This window comes from Acomys russatus, chromosome X (assembly GCF_903995435.1).
Source record: "Acomys russatus chromosome X, mAcoRus1.1, whole genome shotgun sequence".
NCBI classification, from domain to species: domain Eukaryota; kingdom Metazoa; phylum Chordata; class Mammalia; order Rodentia; family Muridae; genus Acomys; species Acomys russatus.
In genome coordinates, this window is record NC_067169.1 from 15,308,862 (window position 1) to 15,334,325 (window position 25,464).

The 25,464-nt window shown below is 50.7% G+C and overlaps 1 protein-coding gene across 1 annotated transcript in view; it reads left to right on the forward strand.

The window, feature by feature from the left end:
* Positions 1-25,464, forward strand: part of Bcor (BCL6 corepressor) — a 43,750-nt gene that overhangs the window by 7,283 nt on the left and 11,003 nt on the right. The window contains exons 2-9 of the mRNA XM_051142273.1: positions 11,599-11,724; positions 13,064-13,142; positions 14,037-16,877; positions 17,550-17,603; positions 18,083-18,266; positions 23,523-23,786; positions 24,175-24,525; positions 25,100-25,422. Coding sequence (XP_050998230.1) covers positions 11,639-11,724; positions 13,064-13,142; positions 14,037-16,877; positions 17,550-17,603; positions 18,083-18,266; positions 23,523-23,786; positions 24,175-24,525; positions 25,100-25,422 — 4,182 coding nt within the window. The 5' untranslated portion in view covers positions 11,599-11,638. The remainder of the gene's footprint in view (positions 1-11,598; positions 11,725-13,063; positions 13,143-14,036; positions 16,878-17,549; positions 17,604-18,082; positions 18,267-23,522; positions 23,787-24,174; positions 24,526-25,099; positions 25,423-25,464) is intronic.

The following is a 25,464-nucleotide window of genomic DNA, read 5'->3' on the forward strand; positions in this document are numbered from 1 at the left end:
CTGGGGATCACCTTTAGAAGTCCTGGCATGCTAGGCCAGTTCCGAGCTGGGGCAGGCAGGAGCTGGAAACTGGCTAGCCAATGCTGGAAAGTTTTAAAAAGAGAAAGAAAGCCACTTGCGGAGTGCTGGCTGGGAGCCAGGTCAGCTGGGCTGGCCGCCTGGCACTCGAGGGTGAACAGAGGGAGCGCTCTGTTCTTCTCTCTACCTGGACCCTCTCTCCCTTCTAGCATCTCTGCCGGGTCTATTTTAGAGGTCCTTGTTGAGTGGAGCCACAGAAGCTGGCAGAGGTGACCAGATGTCTGGTGCCTGAGCCAGTCCTCACTAAGCAAGGGTGAAGAAGATTAAGCCTTTGGTGCCAAAGTTCCTAAAGCAACTGGAAGCCTGGAGTAGGTCTAGAAATTAAGAGGAAGTGGGGCAGAGGATGTTGACCATATCCTGGGAGGAAAGGTTGGGAAAAGAAAAGTGGTTGGCTTTTGGTTAGGGACATTAAGGTGCCCAATAGGATCTGTTCTCTGCCAAGTCACTTGGCTGGTATTTTCTCTCCCACTCCACTCTAGTCCCTAGGGTTTTCTCTTGGAGCCTTAGAGGCAGACGGATGTAGGAACCCCTTCCAAAGACCTTTTGCTCTATCTAGATAATCGATTGCATTCTGTGGCAAGGCTAGGGTGGCAATCCCAGCCATAGGACCAGCAGTCTGCACTTTGCCTGAGAAAGGAGAGGCTGGGACACCTACTGGTGCTTGCCGCGGCCCAGCACCAGAAGGGAATGTGGCGCTTTGTTGGGAGCCTTGGCCCCCAACCGCAGCATCTCAATGGGAGAGGTTTGTAGTATCTAGGGGGGAAATTGTGAAAGCCTTCTGGCCTTAAAGATTGCTGTAATGTTTAAGGGGAGCTGGGCTCTGGGCTCATTCTGGACGAGTTACATAAGGCTCCCGCGCTGGCTCTTTACTTTGTATTTGATACACCGAGCCTAAGAAGCCCTTCCAAACTTAACTTGAGGTGAAGACGGTGTGTGAAAATGGCGATTTCGTATGACACAATTAGACCAATAATTGGCTCCTCTCCGCAACTCCAGGACTGAGTTTGACCATGGCCCAATTTTACTAGCTGTGTGACCTTCCGGGGCAAGTTATTTATGGTCTCTGAGCCTCCGTAAGGTTCTTCATTTGTATGACTGGGAACAATTATCTACCTTTAGGATCAAAGACTATGCTTGGCACATAGTAGGTCCAGAGGGCTAACAATTGTTTTGACTGACTGCTCATGTCCCTGTAAGTTGCTCCTCAGTTCTCTATTGCCCCTAAGACCTGCTAGGCCAGTGTCCCAGGGACCAAGGATGCTGGGTCAGCTGCTTCCTCCAGGGACACACAGCCTTCCAGGTAAACCTATGTGGGCTCTTCTTTTCCTTTGTTAGAGTTCTCTGCCTTCCGCCTTTAAGGGGTTCCATATGCAACGATGCGGATTTTCCCCCCTCTAAGTGGGATCATTATATGGTTAGGAATTGATTCCAGAACTGGTATCTAGGTGCTGTTTGGTGAATTTTCCAGGCGTTATTTGAGGGGAGGGGACTGGAGCTGCTGGAGAAGACCTCGTTGGAAGAGGTAAAGAAATGAATGGCCTGCTGCCTGCCGAGGTGCTGTGCTTTGGTAGGGATTAAGTCTGGGTGTTACGTGGTTTGCAATAAAGTCAGCCTGAGATTGCTTCTTTTATATCGATACGTATTTTTTATTTTAAATTACTAGCATGAGGAGAAGAAAACCAGACCTGTATGGATCCAGGCCGGTAGTAAGCTACTGTGATCAGGTTTCCTCTTCGACTCCCAGAGGGGAAGTCAGCTTTTGATTGAAGCTACACTTGGTTCTTGACTCTCAGGGGATGCCTACCCTGAAACAGGAGCCCTCCCCTCCCCCTCCCCTTCCTTCCCTAAAAGCCTTTGTGCTGAAAGAGCTTCTGTAGGCACGAATCCCCGGTCCCTCTAAAGAATGCCTTGCAGCCTTTGCTGACGTTGTTCTGTGTGCAGTAGGTTTTTACCAGGCCAGCAGTTTTGCCCCGTTTTTAGCTCACGATTTTAGAGGTAGTGTGTGGACGGGCCGCTCCTAACCGAGATGGTGGTAGCTTCAGTGTGGAGCCCAGCTGCCTGGAATCTGAAAGCTCTGTAACCTTTGCCCTGGGGGCCCTTCAGGAGGGGGCAGAGGTGGGGAGCTTGAGAACCCAGGATTGTTGTTGAGGTCTGTTTGTTTTCTCCTGCCAGAGAGGCTGAGGGCGGGGCCAGGCAAGAGTCTGCTCTAGCTTCTTGAGTCTGCTTTAAAAACTTGGTTTAATTGGAGAAACTCCTAGGCATTTCACAGTTCTGTACAAATGCAAACCTTGAAATAGCTCAAGACCTACGTCATTTAGGAAAGGATAAATGAAGTACAAAAATGTTCAAACTATGTAAATCCTTGGAGTTGTCTGCCCTCCCATAAACACATGACAAGTGCCAAGGCATTTCCAGTCCAAACACCCATGGACCCAGCAGCCTCCCTCCTTTGTGTTTATTATTTTATTAACAGCATTTTACACAGCATTTAACAAGCCCAGACTGCCCGCTTTCCACAGTGACTGGGGTGGGAAATGGGTGGGGGTGGGGCAGAGTGGTCTACAAACCCACTAGCTAGAGAGATCTCCCCAGATGGAGAGGCAGTTTATTTCTACTGGCCAAAAAGGAGCCCAAAGTAGTACTGAAGAGAAAGAGAGCTCCCCTCCCTTCCTAAGAGCACAGTTGGCCATGTAGAAATGGGTCTGCGCCCAGCTTCCATTTGGAAAGGAAACAGGGTCTACTCCTGGCTACTCTGCACCTTGGTTATTGGTGATCTTCAAAGAACAAGTATTTGTCTGTTGTTACTCCATATCCTGGTGGAAAGTTTCTAACGAAAAGTAATGCCTTTCTTAAGTCATAAAATGAGCCTTGTATGATTATTTAATTAAAATCTATTTAAGGACCGATTAGGCGTGTAATTTGCGCTAATAATGACGATTATGGAAATGTTCAACTTAACCAAAAATCATAAAGGAGACAGTTTGATCAGTGGGGCGACTAGTAAGTATTCAATGCTTTGGGCAATTTCTGAAAGACCAGAGGCAGACCTCTGTGGCCCTGCACAGAGCGCGGACATGGCCAGCCTCTGTGACAGCCCCAAGAGCTGCAGGCCTTTCTGTCGCAGTCCCAGCCTAGTCACTTGGTCCAGTGTCCTAGGAGTGTAAGCATCCATCTTTTTCCACCTCTGAGGTGCAAACTCTGAGAGAGGGCTGAAAAACCACAGTGAAATCGCTGCGAAATGGCGGTGCTCTTGGGCTTAACAAAACTGCACCGAGAAACGCACGCTTCCTTGGCTGGCCTTGGCTAGAGCCTGGAGGGGTGGGGTGGGGGGTAGCCAGGGTCCCTTGTTCCGGAGAAAACCTGCCAGCTGCTGGGCTTGGTGCGAAGGCAAAGGCAGACACAATGCTGCTGTTGTTGGTTTGATCTCTACTGTGGATTGTTAGTCTGGCTTTAACTATGTGGTAAGGGGGGAATTTGAAGGCTGTTTACAGCGAGTGCAAATAATGTGACAGCTGTTGGCGCGCGAGCAGCACTGCGCCTCCTCAGCACTCACACAAAGCCGCACTATGCAGGCCCCGCAGAGTAGCTGCAGAGGTGGCCACCACTTTGTGGCTGGCGCTTTCTGATGAGAGAGCTTGGCCCCATCCCGCTACCCGTCAAATCCCCAGCACATACCTTAAGGACTTCCCAAGGGTGGGGTAAGGGTGTGGAATGGTTTCTATGTTGTGGTTAAGGGAACTTGTCAGGCAGAGGTGTCAGGAGAAGGCCCAGGGGGCCCAGAGTGTCACTGTCTAGAGGGTTTGGCCAAGATCCATGGACCTGCTTTTAACAGAGTTTGCACGATTCAGGGGAAAACAACCAGCAGCCCCAAGTAAGCTTGTTGGGAAGGGTGAGTTGTTAACTGAAGGCGGTCTGTGGATCCCAGAGGTTCTGAAGGCTGTCTCCCTCCTCTGCACTGGCTCTATTCAGACAAGTTAGAGACAGGCGGTCTGTGTTCTGGGCACTGTTCCTCGGGATGGAAATGCGAGTGTGTGGGTTCAGGATCCAAAGGAGTATGCATTTTCAGGGGAAGGGGTGCAGGTTGACGTTGACCCACAGGTCTTTAGAACCTTCCCTTGTCAGAACACACTGTAGCCTTCAGCTACAGCCACAAAAGGCCTGCTGGCAGCAGCTCTGCTCTGTGGGCACCAGGGTGGAAAGGAGGAAGACAGTTGGCCATGACCATAACCCCTCCAGTCCTGGAAATGCACAGGCATGGCCAAGAACTTGGTTCTGTCTCCTGGGTGGCCTTGAGAGTAAAAGCGGCACCCTTAGCCCCCAGGAATCCCGAGGTGGGAAGAAGCCTCCAAAGTCCTGACTGTCCCCAGGATATATAGAGGATATTTTCAGGATGATTTGATTCTACAATCTGGTCTTCTGTGTGACTTTGGCCCTTGTGTGGACAAGCTACAGGATGTCTGAGTCGGGAGAGCCTCCACACCCCCCCCCCCCAGGTAAACATTCTGAGTTGTACTGTGGACTTCTACACATCCCCCTTGGGGAGCTGGGAGATGCTTCTGGAGTGATACATGAACTTCGGTGCCAGTTCTATAAATTGGTCTCTTTTTATGACGTGTGCCATTTTCTGTAGGAATGTTGCTTGCAAAACGAGTTTCGCCTTGGAGGAAAGGCGGAAAGATAAACAAGGCTGCAACGCCAAAACACTGGCAGTCTTTCCTTCCTTCCAGCTCTCTTAAAGCAGCCGGGCTGTATTTCCAGGATTAGACTCATGCCTGTGAGGAGGGACTTGGTTGGCTTCCCCCCCCCCCCAAGCAAATGCAAATTAGAGAAAAATAATTTTCTTTCAACGATATGCAATGTATTAGTCACTTGTTATCATGCTCCAAGGCAGGCCTCATTTGCGCGTCTGCCAGCTCGCTCACATCTGCTCAGCACTGTCGGGGCATTTTAACCTTGGCAGTGTCGTGTCTAGTCCCATGGATCAAGGAAGAGTAATTAAGCTATGAACAGCCACAAAAATCTGTGGGTCCCCCATCTATATGGCTTTGTTTTGGGGGTGCTTTAAGTTCCCCTCAGACTGAGTAGCAGACATGGAATTCCTATTGTTCCTTGCAAAGAAAGTGACTGTCCCTCTCCGGGCCCTCACCCCCAGCCTTCCCAGGACTTCAAGGCTCTGCACAGTCAGCAAGAAGCCTGCATGCAGATTTCAGGACCCTTGCATTTTCCACATCCTTTTTTTTGGGGGGGGGGCAAGGTTCAAGACAGGGTTTCTATGTATAGCCTTGGCTGTCCTAGACTCACTTTGTAGACCAGGCTGGCCTCGAACTCACAGTGATCCGCCTGCCTCTGCCTCCTGAGTGTTGGGATTAAAGGTGTGCGCCACCACACCCGGCTTCATTTTCCATATCTTAATTCCTTAAAAAGTTCCTTTGTGCTTCCTAGAGATGATAGCCTTTTGTATAACTTGTTACTTTCTGTAGCAGGGATGATATTAAATGTGTTTCATTTATACAAGGCTTTAATGGATACATGTGTCCTACTGCAGCCTTGATGTGGGGCGTTTATTTGGGATCCCTCTCCAGGTTATGCGGGTTCCTCAGTTAGGGATGGAACTCTGTTGGGCTTGGCCAAGTATGGAGGTGTGTGTAAGGAGTCCTGGCTTTCTTCCTAGGTTTTGGGTGCTGGGGCCACCTCCTTTTTTTTTTTTTTTTAAAGGAACTCCTGCTTGCAAATTCACCCTGCCTGCGCCTTGGATGCGCACATAGTTTACTGACTAAAAGGAACAAAAAGGCAGGGAGGAGGGGAAGTGGCAGTATCCATCCCTGGTCTTGATTTGGGAGCCCTGGTAAATCTGATCCTGCCCGCTGGGGTAGAGGAAACATGCCCAGCCACCCACTTTTGGTGGACTCTCAGATCAGCCCTACCCAGGGCTCCACACCTGTCCCATTTCACCATGGACTATACTTGGCTCTCATCTTCCTAGGGGAGGGTCCAATGAGCAGCCCTCTAGTCTGATTGAAGGGAGCTCGCAGTGAAAGTGGGAAGAAGGGTTTGCGGGCCTGACTCTACCATGGGATTTGGGAGCATGTCCCATGAGGCCTCAGATTTTGCCTGAACCCACTTAAAAGTTTATTTTCTGCCTGCCATTTGATGGCGAGGACCAAAGGAGCAGTGTGAAGGCTCCAGCAGAGGGACCCTGGAAGTTCTCAGGAAACACAGGGTCCCAGGGGTTAACTAGGGTCTTTGGGGATGGTGGCTGCCCAAAGGAGAATTGATACTGTTTCTGGAAGGCCTGAGGGAATTTTTGGCCAGTACTGCTACCTCTTCCTACTAGGACCTTGGCAAGGAACTGTGAGGAGGGGGCAGAAGGGGCCCCATGAGCGCTGAGCAGCTAGAGTGGGCAGACCCCATCACTTCATGCTATGCTGAGGCGTGGAAAAGGGGGCGCCCCTCCTCCTCTTTCCCTTCGCTGCCACCAAGGGCCAAGTTGATTCCCTGCCCTGGTGGCTCTCTGAGGTGATCCGGGAGCTCCAGAAAGAAGCTGAGGAGATTCTATATGCTGGAAAGATCAAGTCCGAATGAGTGTTGTCCCCTCCCCCACCTCCTACAGCTCCCTGACTTAGTTACTAACGTTACTAATGTAAAATTTGGGGTTGTGGGTGGTGACACCCACAGAGCCAGTGGTTGTGGCTTGGAGTGTCCAACCCCACACCTCAGATGCTACATGGCTCTCAGGACCTGGGAACAATTTGAGGGTCCCCCTAACTCATCAGCTATATGATATCTGGGAAAGCAGCCCAGGAGGACCCGCCCTGCATTGCACATCCGGGAAAGCATTTTCTTTTCATTTCCCACCCCCACACAGGCCCTCCCCCCAACATTCTAAAATAGGAACGTCCTCCCCCTCCCTTTCTTGACACCCAGAGTGTGGTGCTGCTGTGACTCAGTCTGGGTTTGGAGCAACCCCAGGAAGGGCTGATGCTAGCTTTAGGCTTCCGCTGAAATCCACACCAGTCGTGTCCCCGCCCCCCTCAGTCCTGCCTCCTGGCCTGGTCCCTCTGTACCCCTGCCTCAGCGGTCCTCCCACCCCTACCCACCCATGATAGATAGAAGACTCGGGTAGCCATTCTGGGGCTTAATATATAAACAGTGTGTTTAATGGAGTCAGATGCTGTTTGATGGGGTTAAACATGACCAGCTCCAGCTATTGCCAGGCAAAACTCAAGTCCATAGTGCAAATGAAGCCTCTGGAAAACACGGTGCCAAATATTTACAGAAGGGGACCAAGGTTGCAGAGATTCGGCCACCTGCCCAGAGACACAGGGTGGGTGAGGGTGAGAGCCGGAGCCAGGAGACTGTGGTGACCTTAAGAGAACTGCCGTGTTGGAAGGACAGACTTCTTTCCTCAAGAAGACCCCACCCAACACACAGACTGGGACGGTGCTACGTATGTCCCACCTAGGCTAGAAGCTATTCCAGACTTGTCCAGTCCTCCCAGCTGCTGCCCACACAACTGCCTATGGGGTGGGGGCTCGAAGGACCCAGGGAAAAGGCTTAGCCAAGCTCCAAAGAAGGGGCTGCCAGCGTTTGAGGAAAGTAGTTTCATCTCTTTCTAGCCCCTGCTTGGAAGGGTGTGTGGGATACTTTTCCTATTGTGGGTGCAGATGGCTCGATGGCAGTGGAAAATGGTCTGTCAGTGCAGTGCTAGTGGGGAGAACAGAGGTCAAGAAGAGCTTAGTGTAGCCTCTCCCCTCACCACTCTACCCTTTCCTTGGCCTGCTCCCTGTTGCCTGCAGGGGTAAATCTTAGATACCCAGAAGCAGAAATAAGGAAGTTGGGCGTGGTGGTCTATGACTTTAATCCAAGCAGAGACAGATAAATCTCTTGAGTTTCAAGCTAGCCAAGACAGTAAGCTCCTTGTACTTTTTTTTTTTTTAAAGGGAAAAAGTGTGTTCTTTTCCTGGATCTACTGTGCTGTCTTGGCAGAGATCAGCGAAATGGTGTTAATAGGTACTCCTTGGGGTCACCTCATGTCTTTTCATAACAGGAGACGATCAGTGCTCCTTCTCGGGGATGCCAGGGTTGGAGGGACAGCAACCCAGTCTTGGGCCCTCTGACCCTCTTCTGCCAATCAGGCCCTTCTACCCTGTGCCCAGGCCAAGCAATGGGTACTCTAGCTGTAACCTTTGGCTTTGGAACAAATGATTGCTCCAAGTCTATCTGGATGCCTCCAGCACTCTCGGCCTTCCAGTTTAACACAGTACCAAGAGCCGCAGCCACAGACCATGTGTTCCAGCAGGCAGGTACTGCAGTTAGCAGTCAACATGCTCTTTAGGAATCAGGCAGCCATCTCTGCCTGGCTTTCCAGAACTATCTTCTCTTTGCATGTCCTTTCTCATCCTTGGTTTTCTCTCCACGACTCACACAAAGGGTTAAAACCCAGAGCCAGGGTAAAGCTAGCAACTTGCCCTCAGAACAGGCTGGTACTTGTAAAGTGCTTTTTCATGAGTGATTTCACACATCTTGGCGCTTCTAGAGGCATAGCCTACATGTGAAAGAAGAGGGGGGGGGGGAAGACTCTTCCTTATGTATAGCGGCCAAGTGCCTAGAGGTATTCCATATTCCTTGTACCATATCCCGCAGCCAAGGGTCAGCAAGGTCCATTCTGAAGCACTTTGCCTTACAGGTAGAGCAAGAACCCCAAGTCTTTTACTAGCACTTTCTAGAAACTGGACGGGGTGAGTGTTGCCCTCTTCTGCCTTCTGGTCTCTGGCTTTTCACCCACGAGTTTGGGTGATAGTACTCCCTGCCCCCAGATTGTTGAGTGGAAGCAAGGTGTTTCTGCTGAGTGTGCTTCTGCTGGGGGTTTTTGGGCTGCCCTTTTTGTCACCTTAGAGAAGGGCCTCCTGCCAGGCAGGCCCCACAGTCATTGGCCCTTTCTATTCTCCTTCCTCTTTGGCCCAGCACCTGAAGAGTTAAAAGTCCTTGGCTTGTTGCAATGAAATTATGGCTGGCAGTGGCGCCGCTGTTTGTTCAACAGACCTTCACTTCTCTCCTAAAACAGTTCACAAAAAGTTCACGGGGCAGCTAAGGATGGCAAGTGTGCGGACACGAGTGTGCACAATCACTTGTGCACAATCACTCATGCACACGTGTGTGTATAGTCCACAGTGGTTCAGCACGCCTACCCCCACAACCACACAGAGAGGACTAGAATGCCCTCCAGGCCTTCACTCTCAGTCTGATCCCGGGTATTCGGCACTTCATTGTGGGGGCTTATGTTGTCTTATCTGTGACAATAATACTGAAAAGCCTGAAGGACCAACCCCAGAGAAAGGCTGAAATTTTCATCTGGCCAGGCTATCCCAGGTTCCTCACAGTCCAGGTGGCCTTTTCTGGAAGAGCAAAGGACTGAAGGTGCTACTGGGCTTTTGTTGGCAAGAGGTCATTCATTCCCAGAGCTGATTCCTGTCCTCCTTGAGGGGCCCTGGGGCACTTTCGTTCCCACCCTCACCCCTAACAACCCCCCCCCCCACCTTGCTCCCCAGGTGGGCCACTCAGGGAGGTACGTAGGTTTCAACGCTGAGGAACCAGCAACACGGAGATTTGAGTTTTCTTAGGCAGGTTCTTCCACGCCCTTTTTCCTGGGGGATAGCTTGTGGCGTCCTCCTGTCCTCAGTGGGATTTCTGCACTTCATCAGTACTCCATGAGGGCATGGTGTGCTCCCTGCTATCGGAGACACCTGCACCAAGCAAAGGTGCTCTACTTGACCAGGCCACCTCCAGGGTCTTCCCTTTGTTGTGAGAGTAGGCAGCGGGGTAGGGGGTGGGGAGAGGATGCTTGGGGAAAAGACACTCCATGGACCAGGTCTTGGGTCTTTCCAGCGCTGCTTGTTTTGTATATTTGAAAGCTGGCAAACAGTGAACAGTCCCCACACAACCTTCTCCCTCCCTCCCCCCCTCCCCGGATAGATACCCCAGTCTGTTCCTCCGTGCATGATGGCTAGGCCATTTGGAGTTCCCGTCTGAAGAAAGAGACCCTTCCCCGGGAAACTGCTTGGACAAAGTCCATTCCCATGATGCCTTCACAGATTGCAGCCTCTTCAGTCCCTTTTCCTCCCCTTCCAGCTTCATTGTTGAGCTCTGACTGTGCGTGGTGTGTTGGTGCGTGTTGTTCTATGGTTGGGGGCTGGTGGGGGTTGCTGGTGGACAAAAGACCTAGTTAGGACAAAGAAAGGAGCATAGCTGGGCTTTTGGATTCAGTCCTCCCAAGCCTTCCCCACCCCCACCCCAGCCCCTGGCAGAAGAGTGCCTGGACGGGGTGCCTCCACCCAACCGACCTGGCAGTCTGCTGCTCCGTGTGCTAAAGTGTAAAAGCAAGCATTTGCATATTTTTCTCCTGCTAACAAAGGAAATGTGTCGACTTAAGGGAACATTTGGGCTTTCGGAAACTGTGTGGGTGGGTGCGGGAGGGAGGAGAAAGAAAAGTTCCCCTGATGATCTATCTGCACACCAATTATTTCATACTCAGCTCTGGGTCCCGTGGAAAAATGCCGTGGCCTGTCCTGGACAAGGGGAGCTGAGATGTGTTTGTGAGCAGGGAATTGCCGAGGGCCATCGGTCCCAGGCATTAAAGGCTCCCCTACTTATTAACCCAGCATTTAACAGCAGGATATGGGCTGAAGCGCAGTCAAAGGAAACGGCTCAACCTCCAAAGAGCAATTAAAATCCTGCACGAGGATAAATCACGCGCCGTGATAATCCTGTTAATAAAATGCAGCTTGTCCTGACCCTTCACTCATGCAGCAAACTAGAATGTGGGGTGGGTGGGGGCGGTGGGCTGAGAAGGTAAGTGGGGGAGGTGGGCTGGACTGCTTTTGCACGCCCCTCCCAACAGCCCCCCCCCCCACGAGATGGAAAATGGGTGGCTTTTGCCTGTTCCCTGTGTGCCAGCGGCTCGAGAGCCCATCAGCACCAGCCCTGGCTGCAAAGACTTATGCGCTAATGATTTCTTGTCCCCAGCGAGCCGGCGTCATTGAATTACTCAGCCCGCCTCCCCCTGCAGCTCCCAGGCAAAAGCACCCCTGTTAGGTGCTTAATCTAATCCAGGGCTCCAATGGAGGGGTTCACCAGCCCATTGGACTCTCTCTGAAACCCTCCATCTTTGGGGTCGTGCACAGGACAGCTTGGAAATTCTGTCCTAACAGTGTGTCGGATCTGAGTCCCAAGCCTGCCACCAGCACCTCCCTGTTACTCCTTCTCCCACCCCAAGTGTGTGGTGTGCCAGTGATCTCACAACCTCAAATATGGCTTCTTCCTAAAGTGAAAGGGTGGGCAGGCCCAGAGCTGTGACTGGGATGGCCTCCCTGCAGGCTTGAATCTGACCCCCTCCATCACGGTCGGTCAGGTGAGCCCTTCGTATGAATTGCCTTAAAAGAAGCCTGCTCTGCTTCCTCAGTGCTCTCCTTTACTTAACCTCATTGAGACCTCCCCGCTTTCTTTCTTTCTTTTTTTTAATAGACTAGCCGCTTGAAGCCAAACTGCTGTCCAAGAAGAAGACATGCTTTCAGCAACTCCTCTGTATGGAAACGTTCATAGTTGGATGAACAGCGAGAGGGTCCGCATGTGTGGGACAAGTGAAGACAGGTGAATGGTCTCCAGGGCCAGGCCCGGTGAGGGAGAACTGGTCCCCTCCCCCACACTCATGAGCAGAGCCCCTGCATGCCCAAGCTCCCCCCCCCCCCCCCCCCCCCACCTTCTCACAGGCGCAGAGGAGCCCAAAAGGCCTAGACAAGGGAGATCTCCTAGCTGGTGGCCCTTGATTTACAGTTTTAACAGGCAGCCTGGCTCAGCGAAGCATCGCCGCCCTTTAAAAGATTAGCCTCTAAAGCGGCCTTTCAGTGCACTTCCATCCTTAATTTATTATTTCATATTTATGAAGGAGAATTAATCCCCGCCTATATACTGCTTTAACTCTAAATGTCAGGAGTGTGGGCCCAGGTGGATCGGCATTCGATGTGCTTTTTAAAACAAATAGTTTGCTTAGTAATAAATGAAGAGATGGCTGCTACCCTTTGCTTGGGTCCAACCCAAGGTTTCCGGTTGCCCTCTGCTGCCATGCCATGTAGCTATTGGCCCGGATTCTGGATCACTGGACAGCTCAGTTGGGCTTTCTAATCAGTAATTTTGGACTGGGGCAGAGACAACTGAACAGTCTATGCTTGAAGCTCTGGGTTAACGGTGAAGCTTTCCCTCTGCTGTTTGTCAGTGATGTTATCCCAGGGATTTGGGGAAGTTGGCATAGAACACTGTCTTTATCAATGCTCTCTGATAACAAGTCCCAGGACAGCCAACAGCAGCCTGGCACAGATGTGTAGCTTCCTCTTCTGCCTGGAGTAGCTGACATTTCTCTGATACTATTGTATACCCACACACATCTCCACATTGTTTTGATAAAGGCCGCAGATACAACTTCACTGTCACCATGGAAACTAGTCTCCTGGACATGGTCCCTAACTTTGAAGGGGGGGGGGGAGAGAAAGTTTTGAAAACCTACCACCCTCAGGGTTAAGGCAGATGTGGGTAGGAAAAGGGGCTAGCCTGTGGGCTTCTAGCCCTGCTTGGTCCGTGGACACTTTATTGAATTTCTGCCCTCCAGGACAGCCCATAAGGGTTAGCTGGGATAGCACTTGGCCTCTATAGAAAAGGTCACGTGAGAGAAGTGTGCTAAATTTCGAGCTTGCCCACCTCTGGGACATATGTGTTATTCATGTCCCCACACATGAAAGGCCTGCCTTCGCTTTGTTCTGCCAGGGTATTGAATCACCATTTGAGAGCAACTTTCACTATGGGTCATGGCAGGGAGGGTTAAGACGGTTCAAAAAAATAAATGAGATTAGTAGAAACAGGTCTGGCCCGGGGAGATAGATGAAAGATAGATTCAGCAAGAGATGTTTTCATGAAATTGGTGTGTCCTTTTAAATAGGAAAATTCCTGTGAATGATGGTGACTCTTCAAAAGCCAGGCTGGAACTGAGGGAGGAGAATCCCTTGAATCACACTGTGGTAAGGGATGAATGACTTCTCTTGATATCAGTGATTTGTAATCAACTATGCAGTAGTTTGTATGCAGTTTGTTCAGGGGTGGGGGGTGGGGAAGCGTCAGGGCCTGCCTATGTATTGCTTTTAATATTCTCCGCTCTCACCGGTCCTTGTTCCTTAGTCAGGGGAAGGGGCATGGGGCTTCCATAAACCATATGCCCTGTTAATGCTCCAAGCTGGATAATTTCCCAGCCTCCAAGTAGTTCCTGAGGCTTTACTTTGCCAGCAAAACATGAAGCACTGGACTGTCCTTTCAGGCACCAGGGGAAGGAAGTCAAAAGACGCAGCTGACATCCACCCCACCCCCCCCCCCGCACTCCGCCCCCTCCCAGCCCTTGCCCCTTTATTGATTTAGAAACGAGATAAGCTAAAAGTTCCCTGTACCCCTTGTCCCGTGGAAAATTGTTTCTTGGCCTGTTAAATGATACCTTTCTGTGTCCAGGAAAAATAAGTGCCTGCCCCCACCCCCACCCCCCAGTCCAACCTAACAGGTTCCACAGGGTTAGTATGAGTCCTGTACCCCCATAAGAGTGGTGCAGAGAAGGTTGGATTTGCTGTTGTCTGTGCTGCAGCCAAAGCCTTTGGACTGCAAAGGTAGAGTTCATACAGGGGATCAAAATAATGGATTGGCTTCTAGTCTGAGCGGATCTTTTGGTGCTTGGGAGGTACTAGTTAAAGTGAAATGGAGAAAAGAGAATGAGGCTTCGGAGGGATTTGAATGTGGAGGGAGCAGGGCACTGGCCACAGCAAAGCTGTCTTGGACCTTTTTTCTGTTGGGCTGTTAAGGTTGATGTCCTGTGAGCCAGGGCTGCTACTGTGACAGGTGTCCCAAGTAACATGTGTTGTTCTTCTACAAAGGTGGATACCAGTGGAGCCCATCGGATTGATGGCCTGGCAGCACTGAGCATGGACCGCACAGGCCTCATCCGGGAAGGGCTCCGGGTCCCTGGCAACATCGTCTACTCTGGCTTGTGTGGACTGGGCTCAGAAAAAGGTCGGGAGGCTGCCCCAAGCTCTCTCGGTGGCCTTGGGTTTTCTTCAGAAAGAAATCCAGAGATGCAATTCAAGCCGAATACTCCTGAGACAGCAGAGGCTTCTGCTGTCTCTGGAAAACCCCCAAATGGCTTCAGTGCTATGTACAAAACACCGCCTGGAATACAAAAAAGTGCTGTAGCCACAGCGGAAAGCTTGGGTTTGGACAGGCCTGCCAGTGACAAACAGAGCCCTCTCAACATCAACGGTGCTAGTTACCTGCGGCTGCCCTGGGTCAACCCTTACATGGAGGGGGCCACGCCAGCCATCTATCCTTTCCTCGACTCGCCAAATAAGTACTCACTGAACATGTACAAGGCCTTGCTACCTCAGCAGTCCTACGGCTTGACCCAGCCGCTGTATTCTCCTGTCTGCACCAGTGGGGAACGCTTCCTCTACCTGCCGCCCCCAAACTATGGTAACCCCCACATCCCCTCCTCCTTGGCTTCGCCCATGAGGCTCTCCACACCTTCAGCCTCTCCAGCCATCCCTCCTCTTGTGCATTGCTCAGACAAAAGCCTCCCATGGAAGATGGGGGTCAACCCTGGGACCCCAGTTGAGTCCCACACTTATCCTCACATCCAAAACAGTAAGCAGCCCAGGGTGCCCTCTGCCAAGGCAGTCAATAGTAGCCTGCCAGGGGACGCAGCTCTCCTGTTGCCCCCTTCACCTCGGCCCTCACCTCGTGTCCACCTTCCAGCTCAGCCCACTGGAGAAACTTACTCCGAGTTCCACAAGCATTATCCTAGGATCTCCACCTCCCCCTCCGTCAGCCTGACGAAGCCATACATGACAGTCAATAGTGAGTTCCCCACAGCCAGGCTGTCCAATGGCAAGTACCCCAAGGTTCCAGACGGGGGTGATGGTGCCCAACCCATGCCTGGGCACACCCGGAAGACAACGGTTCAAGACAGAAAAGATGGGGGCTCCCCACCTCTGTTGGAAAAGCAGACCGTTACCAAAGACGTCACAGATAAACCACTAGACTTGTCTTCTAAAGTGGTAGATGTAGACGCTTCCAAAGCTGACCATGTGAAAAAGATGGCTCCCACAGTCCTGGTTCACAGTCGGGCTGCAAGCGGATTAGTGCTCTCCGGAAGTGAGATTCCAAAAGAAACATCTCCTTCAGGAAACGGCTGTGCAATGTATAGATCCGAGATCATCAGCACTGCTCCCTCCTCCTGGGTGGTGCCAGGGCCAAGTCCTAATGAAGAGAACAGTGGCAAAAGCATGTCGCTGAAAAACAAGGCTTTGGACTGGGCAATACCACAACAGCGGAGCTCCTCATGTCCCCGCATGGGTGGCACAGATGCTGTGATCACTAATGTTTCAGGGTCTGTGTCCAGCTCAGGGCGCCCAGCCTCCGCGTCACCAGCCCCCAATGCCAATGCAGATGGCACCAAGACCAGCAGGAGCTCTGTGGATACCACGCCATCAGTCATCCAGCATGTGGGCCAGCCCCCAGCCACGCCTGCCAAGCACAGTGGCGGCACCAGCAGCAAGGGAGCCAAAGCCAGCAACCCAGAACCGAGCTTCAAAGCAAGCGAGAATGGCCTCCCGCCAACCTCAATATTTCTATCTCCAAACGAAGCATTCAGGTCCCCACCAATTCCCTACCCTAGAAGTTACCTCCCTTACCCAGCGCCAGAGGGCATCGCTCTAAGTCCCCTCTCTTTACATGGCAAAGGGCCTGTGTATCCTCACCCAGTTTTGTTACCCAATGGCAGTCTGTTTCCTGGGCACCTTGCCCCCAAACCTGGCCTGCCCTACGGGCTGCACACCAGCCGGCCAGAATTTGTAACGTACCAAGATGCCCTGGGCTTGGGCATGGTACATCCCATGTTGATCCCACACACCCCCATGGAGATCACAAAAGAGGAGAAGCCGGAAAGAAGGTCCCGCTCCCATGAGCGCGCTCGTTATGAGGACCCAACCCTCCGCAGCCGTTTTTCTGAGATGCTGGAACCCAGCAGCGCCAAACTACACCCAGAAGTCCCCACTGACAAGAACCTGAAGCCAAACCCTAGCTGGAATCAAGGGAAAACTGGGGTCAAAAGCGACAAGCTTGTCTACGGAGACCTTCTCCGTGAAGAAGCCGAGGCTAAGACTGATGCAGGAGCATCCAAACCAGGCCTTGCAGCCGAGAATGTGGGCCAGAACACAGAGTCCACCAAGCCCTCGGCTGACCCCGTGATCCAGCAACACCGTGATTTCATCTCACTCAGAGAGGAGCTGGGCCGCATCAGCGACTTCCACGAATCTTATGCTTTCAAACAGGCCCCGGGCCAGCCAGTGTTTAGCTTAGGCAAGGACAGTGTGGCAGCAGGAACCAACAAAGAAAACCTGGGGGTGCCGGTAGCAACTCCATTCTTGGACACAACTCTGGGCAGCGAGGGCCCTGCTCTGACTTTTGGTAAAGCCCAAGAGGATCCCAAACCATTCTGTGTGAGCAGTGCCCCTCCGAGCATGGATGTCACCCCCACCTATACCAAAGATGGAACTGATGAAGGAGACTCCAACGATGGCAAAGTTCTGAAACCGAAGCCATCCAAGCTGGCAAAAAGAATTGCTAACTCGGCAGGTTATGTGGGTGACCGGTTCAAGTGTGTCACCACCGAACTGTACGCAGATTCCAGTCAGCTCAGCCGAGAGCAGCGGGCATTGCAGGTGAGCCTCCCCCCACCCGAATTTCACTTAACTTTATCAGTTGTCAGTTTTTGTAATGTACAAAGGGGATTGGGGGGGAATTGTGGTAGGATAGAGCACCAGGCAGATTTGGTTAATGCCACTAAATGAGAGTTGGAATGTATGAAATGTGTTTAATAAGGGGACGGCAGTAGTAGCTTTTCGGAGGAGGTTCATGTGTCTGGGTTCTTTAAGCTGTTCTGTAGATTATATGAGAACTCTACTGGAATGCTGATAACAAGTTGTAATTATTATGAAGGATGTCTAAAGACTGCATGACGTTTACCTAGCAATTGCTTTGATGTCTCTGCCTGTAAGATAACATATATCTAGAAGCGTTGCTTAGAATACCTTACTTGATACTTGGTGGAGATGTGTAGCAGTCGCATGTCTATGGGAATAGTACAGCTTTTTTTTTTCACCAAAAAGAAAAAGAAAAAGAAAAAATTCGCTTAAAGGGATAGAGTATGTATTTAATTGCTGGTGAATTATGATAGATGTTGTATAGGAATTTCCTTAAGATATTTTACTTTTAATTAAAAGATGAATAAAGCCAAATTGTTTTTGCAATGTTAAGAAAAAAATTGGTTTATGCTGATAAAAATGGATGAAGTTATCTAAATGATCCATTGAGTGCCCATTTTAATTACATAGATGGAAGGATTACAAGAGGACAGTATTTTATGTCTACCCGCTGCTTACTGTGAGGTCAGTTCTTCAAATTTTTATTACTAGAATCTTCCATAAACCTTTTGAGTTAAATTTCATTTCCAAATATACAAAGGGAAGTTTGTGGGCCATGGTCGTCTTTATTCATTGTACATTTTGTTTCTTTTCTGTTGTGTTTTTCTTTTGCTTTCTTTGCGTTGTGCTTTTGTCTTGTTTTATTTATAACCTTCCAAAGACAATGTCTCTATGCAATCGTGTATGTATGGCTATACATACACATTGCGTCTATACCTATATACACACGACTTTATGGATAAACAATGTGACTATTCACATATATACACTCTTAAATTTTATCTGTTAAGCTTTCAAATATCTGAGTTGTATCTCATAAATTGTGGTTGGCTTTGGGCAAGCTTTTCTTTGAAAACCCTTTCCTTTATAGTATAAGGCCCATGAAATAGCCTTTATGGTAAGATGTTGTGTTTTTTTTTTTTCCATCTCCGTTCTCTTTCTAGCGTGCAATGATGCGCTTCTCAGAGTTGGAGATGAAAGAGAGAGAAGGTGGCCACCCAGCAACCAAAGACACCGAGGTGTGCAAATTCAGCCCAGCTGACTGGGAAAGGTTGAAAGGAAGTCAGGACAAAAAACCAAAGCCAGTCGCCCTGGAAGAGGCCGTTGCCGACCAGAACGACGAGAGATGTAAGTAACCTGACTGCTGGCTTGTGATCCCTGAAAAACGGGGCCACCCTGCTTCCAAGGCCTGCCTGCGATGCTGAGTGGCCCAAGGTCCAATTGGGGGATTGCTCGGAAAAAAGGGCAATGGCGGCAGCCAGGAATTTGGAGTCTCTGGGACTCTTATTTAGGACATGGTCTTTTCCAAGAAACACCAGGCTCAAAGTGAGTGACAGCCAATACAATGTAGCAGTAGGAAGTGGATGGTAAGGGCCAGTTCTTTTTTTTTGTACCAGCTAGAATGATACTCTTTAGCCTTGCTCCTCTCCCACATGACAGTCTAATGCAGAATGGAGAAAATCCTCAGGTTTTCCCCATCTAGGTCTTGTTGAGATGGCATGAAAGTTGGCCAAAGCACCAGAAAGATGGCAGTAGGTATTTGTTGACTTTGCTGTCATTAGGAGTTAGTCCTAGAACCCAAGTGTGGCTTATGTGAAAGGCCCACTAGGCACATGGTGGTTTGTGTTCCAAGGGTATGTACAATACTTGATGAAGAGCCTTGGTTTCCTCACATGTTTATACCTAAGGTTTGAGGTCTGCTCTGGCCCTTAGAAACCTTGCCAGGGAAGATAAATTAGGATGTCAGGGTAAACATGGAGGGTGGCAGTTGTAGAAGCCTCCTAGGCAAGCCAGTCAGTGATGTCAAGTGTTTGAGAGCCGTGTGTTGTTGCCCTTGAAGGTGTGGCACACACAGTACGGTTCCTCAGTACCTGGTGGCATCTGAGGATCTCTGGTCCAGGAACTTGTGCGCATCTTTCCTCTAGCACCCCCAGTTCATCCTTAAGGTCCAGCAAATGCTCTGGCCAGGCTGCAGCAACAGGCAGCCCAAGAGGGATTGCTGTTGAGTTAGTCCAAAAGAAAAAGGTAGTTTCTGTGGAAAGCAAGTGGTGCCCTTTCCCAAGGGACTCTGTGTGCGTGAGTATGAGTGTCCGTACACTTCCCGTCACGGGATGTGTACAGGGCAGTAATGGGTTTGGGCTGCTCTTGGGTGAAGTGGCAGAGAGAGCCTTCTTCCTCTCTGGGGCTCAGAATGGACACTAAGCAACTGCATCTCCAGGGCCTTGTGATTGCCTCTAAGAACTGAGAAGTAGGCAGGGTGCTTCTAGTAGGGAGGAACTACCCACCGAGGGAGTCCCCTTTGTTCTGAGTGCGTGGTGAGAGACACTAGAAGAAGTTGAGAGGTGGGAACTTGGACAGTTTCCAACCTCTTGGCCCTTTCTTTTGTTTTCAAGTAACATAGCCAGGCTCAGAATGGCTGCTGGCCTCAGATCAAAATGTCTGAGGCCACCAACCCCAGGGAGGTCCATCTCCTTCCCAGCTTTGTTTTATTTTCCCTTGCTGACCCTAGAGACAAGAAATTGAAGTGGCTTGGGGGACCCCTATTTGGCGATGCCAGGACAGGGCTCCTGACACCTGTAAGCTCCAGAACCTTCCACCAAGTGCCCTATAGGTGATATGCAAATGGCTTAGCTTTCAAGAGGGAAGGATGCCACATCCCCATCCTGCTCTGGCAACTTGAACCCTTGTACTTGGGAGAACAGGGACTCTTAGCTCTCTCCAAATACCTGAGCTATCTTGTCCATCACAGCTCAAGTGGCCTTGGGCGGTACTCCTCATGATCCCCCTTTACATCTCATGGATGTAACAAAGGGGGATGGGGAGCAAGTGACAAGCTGTTTGCATATGGGAGCTAAGGCAGGTGTTTGGAGTAGAGGGTACAGGACTCTAAACTCTACCTATTCTCACTTTTATTTTTATTTTTTATTATTAGGCGTTGTTGTTGTTAGAGGTGGAGTCTTACCACATAGCCCAGGCTGGCCTTAGTCCTCCTTGCCTCACCCTCTTACATGCTGAGATTATAGACATGTACTCCCAGTCCCCTCTCCCTTCCCCTTCTGAGGCAGCCCCTCTTCTCCCAGAACCCCAGAAGCTGCTGAGATAGATGGTGGCTGTGTCTTCTTGGAAGGGGTCATGGCCAGGATTTTCATTTGCCCTGGTAGTATAGAAGTTGATCAGCTGCATGAAGCACTTCCCTCAATACCTGACTCTTCATGATTAGGAATTACCAGTGACATCCCGGAGTTGGGGAGGGACAAGGGAACACTAGTTTGATCTTTCCTGAGTGGAAGCTACTTTGTCCCTTGCCAGTCTCTTGGGTGGGGTAGACCTGGTAGCCTAAGCAGAAGATGGAAGCACCTTGAGTCAAGGAGCTTGGTGGGAACTTGTCACTTCGGGAATTTTTTCCTCCAGGATGGCACCAGCATGCATTATAAACTACAGAGATGCCTTGACATCAATCACCTGCTTTGCTCTGCTGTAGGTGACAGAGCTAGCTACTTGTACAGGGGACTGACACCTAGGATGACCCGCAGAAGTCTTCAACTCACCCACCTTGTTGAGGGCTCACTGGGCATGGCTGCCTTGGTGATGCAGTTGCTTTGTTGCCATGGTGATTTGTAAATGTTGCCATGGTGATGCCTCTGTGAGGTATAGTATGGCAGCATAGTCATAATAAATTATGGGATGTATGTGCTGCGAGTCATATGACCACGCTGTAGGGAGCAAGTGTCAAACACTGAACGAAACAGCCACAGCCACATCTGCCTACGTGGTGTGACCAAGGGGCCAAGAGTTCGAACAGTCATAGAGTGTGGTGGTTAGAACTTCTTTTCTATTGGCCCATCTCCTTTGCTCTAAAGGTAATCTTGTAGGTAGTGGTTAGACTGTGCGCGTTTGAGGAGGTCCAAGTCAAAGTATGTGGGAATGATACGAAGCCTCCTCGGGCTTACGGCAGTAGGGATGTTCACTTCAGAATTGTTATTAGCTCCTGGGATTGCCCTGGTAGAAATCTTTGAGGCTTCTCTGAAGAAAAGGAGCCCATTGAGGCTTGGCGGAAGGGCTCGGGTAGTCTATAAGGATTTGGAGATTGGAGGAGAAGAACAGCTAGTGGCGTGTGGACTAATGTGAACCCCAGATTCATCAGTGAGAGTTCTTGGTGATAATTTGGGATGGGGAGAGAATGGTAGACATCGCTCTAGAGTTTCCTTGGGATAAGGCAGAAGGGGACTTGCCATACAATGATTCACAGCCCTCGAGGCGCAGGGATGGATGCAGTGGCCAGATGGATGAAGTCTGGTGGGGAGTTGAAGGAGCCAATGAGCAATGCTTTCTATTCTTTCCTGCCAGCCTCCCTCTCACTGAGTAGCGGGTAATGAGGTGGTAGGGACACCTCTTTCTTACCCACTTTGTGCAGGTTTGCCCAGATGAAAAACTTCCAGAAGAGAACGAGACCGGTTCCAGGTCTGTAGTCTGAGGAACAGAGTCAGGTCATTCTCGGCTGATGCCAAGCCCTGACATACTCTTTCGGGGGCTTTAGCCAGGGCCGCTTGGGAAGAAGATCAAATGATGGACATCAGCTTCATTTCACTGTTAGGAGTTGACAGTGGGGCTGGAAACTCGAGTGGCAAACCTCCCCAAGAAAGAGCTCAGACCTATAAGACCTGGAGGTCAACTGTAAGACGAGGGAGTGGATGGAAAACACCCAGGGTCGAGAGAGCCTTAGAGAGTCATTGGCAGGAAGGGATGTGAGGCTAGAAAGGGATAAGATGGGGCAGTGCAATCTAGGTAAGGCTCCACACTGAGTATGCTGTCCGATAGTGACTCTATAGACAGTTGTGACGTTACCCAGTATATCACTTACGAAAGGGTGAGGTGAAGGAAGTATGCTTTAAAATACTGGGAGAAAGTCAAGCTGGTTTAAGGATCTTAGCATCCCGCACAAGTAATTTCTCTGGCCTTTCCCTTGGCTCTGAGCAGCCTAAGTAGTTGATGAAGCCTACCCCTTGCGGAGAGGTGGCTGGTCATAATGTTCCTACTTTATAGCCCAGCGTGGCCAAGTTGTAAAGCGGTGTACTGTTAGTGCCAGAGCAGTTAAGAGGGTCACAGAGTGGCTAGCACAAGTGAGACCCGGAGGCCTGCTATCTCCAAGACCCCTGCCAAGCTGGGTGCAGTGGTCTATGGCAGTCTGCATGCCTTCTCTGGCTGCTGTCAAACCTTATGCAGGACAGTGCCACTGTCGAAGGCCTGCTTTGACCCTGTCCTTGAATTAAGTGTACTTAGAGAACTGCAACAGCATGCCTCCAAGGGGCCTGGCTGCTGGCGGCTCTGTCTGTAAGGTGTACAGCCATGAGGAGGAGGAGGAGGAACAGTTGGAGCCATGTGGCTATTCCTTAGCTCAGATTGGATCCAGTCCCACATTCCCTAAGGTGCTGTCACCCTGCAGCTGACAGCCGCTCGATGCTGGATTGCCCTTGAGAGAAGTTGATGAGGCATGAGAAGAGCTGGTCGGAAGTCGGGGTGGAATTTGAAATGTGTTGAGCTCAGCCTATGAGGGGAATGCTTAGTTCATCTACAAAATAACTCCGCAGCCTTACCAAAACTTACACACACACACACCCCAGGAACATGTGGGATCGTTTTAGTGGTCCATGGGCAAGCACCAAAGCTTATGGTGGTCATTACACAATAGGCTGGTTGGTTTGTTTGGGGCATTTATTTTGTGTGTGCGAACACAGTCACATGGACAGGTCAGAGAACAATTTTGCATCTACCCTGTAAGTGCCAGGGATAGAACTCAGGTCCTCAGGCTTGGCAACAGGTTCCTTTACCTGCTGAGCCATCTCACTGGGGTCTTTGTCCCCTCTTACCCATTAAGGTTCTAGGCTTCTTTCAACACTCTCCCATCATCTGTATCCCTCATTTTCACCATCTTTTGTCTGTCTATTCAAATAAGCATAGATGTTGCCCCTTGGGTAAGTAACAGTTTGGGGATATTTAGTCTTTTACTACAACCCTCTGCCCTGTCTGTATTTGAAAATAATTAATGTCTTGAACAAATGCTTCCCCAGAGATTTTTAGTTTAACCAGACTGGGTTGAGAAGGTGGGTACTTCAGCTCTTTGTAGGTTCCCAGGCCCCAACTACAAAAAGGTTAGAAAGACAAAGCACCTACCTTACTGCACTTGCTGACTCCTTCTGGCATGCCCTTTCTCTGGAAACTTCTGTTTAACCTGCTTCCATGCTTCTTACGGGTGAGGATCCCTGTCTCCCAAGACCTGCCAGGTGTTCATCACCTTGGCCAGGCAGTCCCGCCTAGTCCCCCTATCCTGCCTCCGTGTAAGGACTTGGACCTTCAGTTCTGTCTTCTTGTGTCTCCTCCCCACAGGCGAGTATAGTACTGGAAACAAACATGATCTCTTTGAAGCCCCAGAAGACAAAGCCCTTCCTGTGGAAAAGTATTTCTTAGAGAGGCCACCTATGAGTGAGCCACCCACTGAGCAGGGGGCTGTTGTGGACGTGCCACACAGCCCCACCCTCCGGCTAGACAGGAAGCGCAAAGTGTCAGGTGACAGCACCCACACTGAGACCCACGCTGTGGAAGAGCAGCCAGAGGACCCTCTGAAAGCTAAGCGGAGACGGCTCTCCAAAGGTGAGCTCCTCCAGCGTCCGCCGCCTACTGGGGGGAGGCCTGTGCATGCAGCCACAGAGGGCACACTTGAGGTGTGGTTGTGTGGGGACATAGTGGGGTTTTTGCAGCACCTGTTCCCCCTCCTCCCCCACCCATAGACAGCAAGCGGGTGTTTGGTGCAGCCTTGCCATTCTCACAATGCCACCTCCTGAAGCCCTGGGGAGGTGGCACCCACACACCCACCCACCCCCTCCAAACCCAGAGGCCGCCAAAAAAAAATGAGTGACCTGCTTGGAGCAGAGACAGCGGCCACACCCTTCCCCCTCCCCCACCCCATTGGTGCTATGTAAGACAGTTTGTTCCCTCCCTATGGGGCTTTTTGATTAATTTGTAGTTATTTCTCCATTAGATGACTGGCCTGAGAGGGAAATGACAAACAGTTCCTCTAACCACTTAGAAGACCCACATTATAGTGAGCTGACCAACCTGAAGGTGTGCATTGAATTAACAGGGCTCCATCCTAAAAAGCAACGCCACTTGCTGCACCTTAGAGAACGGTGGGAGCAGCAGGTGTCAGCAGCAGAGAGCAAGCCCGGCCGGCAAAGCAAGAAGGAAGTGACCCAGGCTGTTCAGCCTGAGGTCACCTCCCAGGGGAATAGCATCACCATCACTGAAGAGAAGCCTGGCAGGAAAAAGGCAGAGGCCAAAGGCAACAGAGGCTGGTCTGAGGAGGCCCTCAAATCCACTGACAATGACCAAGGTATGCAGAGGCCACTCTTAGCTTCATTCGCAGCTTCTAGAGGATGGGTCAGGCACGCCAGGGGACAGGGTACAGGGCCTTTGGGGGGAGCAGGGGGACTTGGGACCTCTGGGTCAACTCTGTCTAGGTCTGTGGCGAGTGGTGGTGCATTTTTACGATGGTCTTGCACACGCCATTCCCAGTATATGGCTGGGCAGGAAGGGAAGGCTGGGTGGCCCCACGACCTTTTCAGCACCATCCTTCTAGGCTCAGGCTGCCCCAGTCATCTGGATTCTGAGCAGTGCTGGAGGGCCACGGGTGGGGGAGGGCAGGAAGAGCCAGTTTCTGGCTTCTTGTCCTGGCCCTTTGAAGAAACTTACCACTTGGCATTTTGAGGGTTAACCTATTTGCCATTTGAATGTGGGATAATTAAAATATTAATGCTTTGAAAACATAATTGGTATATCTTTAAAAACTGAAGCCGCTCCAGTGATCAGTGGTAACAATGGGCTTTTCTTTCTACATCGGCTACAACAGTGTAACGCCTGCTTCTTTTCCCCCTCCCCCGCCCGTCGCCGCCCCCCTCCGTATTTAGGCTTGCCTGTGTTCTCCGGCTCTCCGCCCATGAAGAGCCTTTCATCCACCAATGCAAGTGGCAAAAAGCAGACTCAGCCAAGCTGCACGCCAGCCTCGAGGCTGCCTGCCAAACAGCAGAAAATTAAAGAAAGCCAGAAGACAGATGTGCTGTGCGCAGAAGAAGAGCATTGCCAGGCTGTCTCCCCACTGCAAAAATACACCGACAACATCGAGAAGCCATCCGGGAAGAGACTGTGCAAGACCAAGCACTTGATACCTCAGGAGTCCAGGAGGGGCTTGCCGATCACAGGAGACTACTATGTGGAGAGCACTGACAGCAAGGTACCTTCTGCCCCGCTCCCCCCTCATGCCTGCTTCTCATGG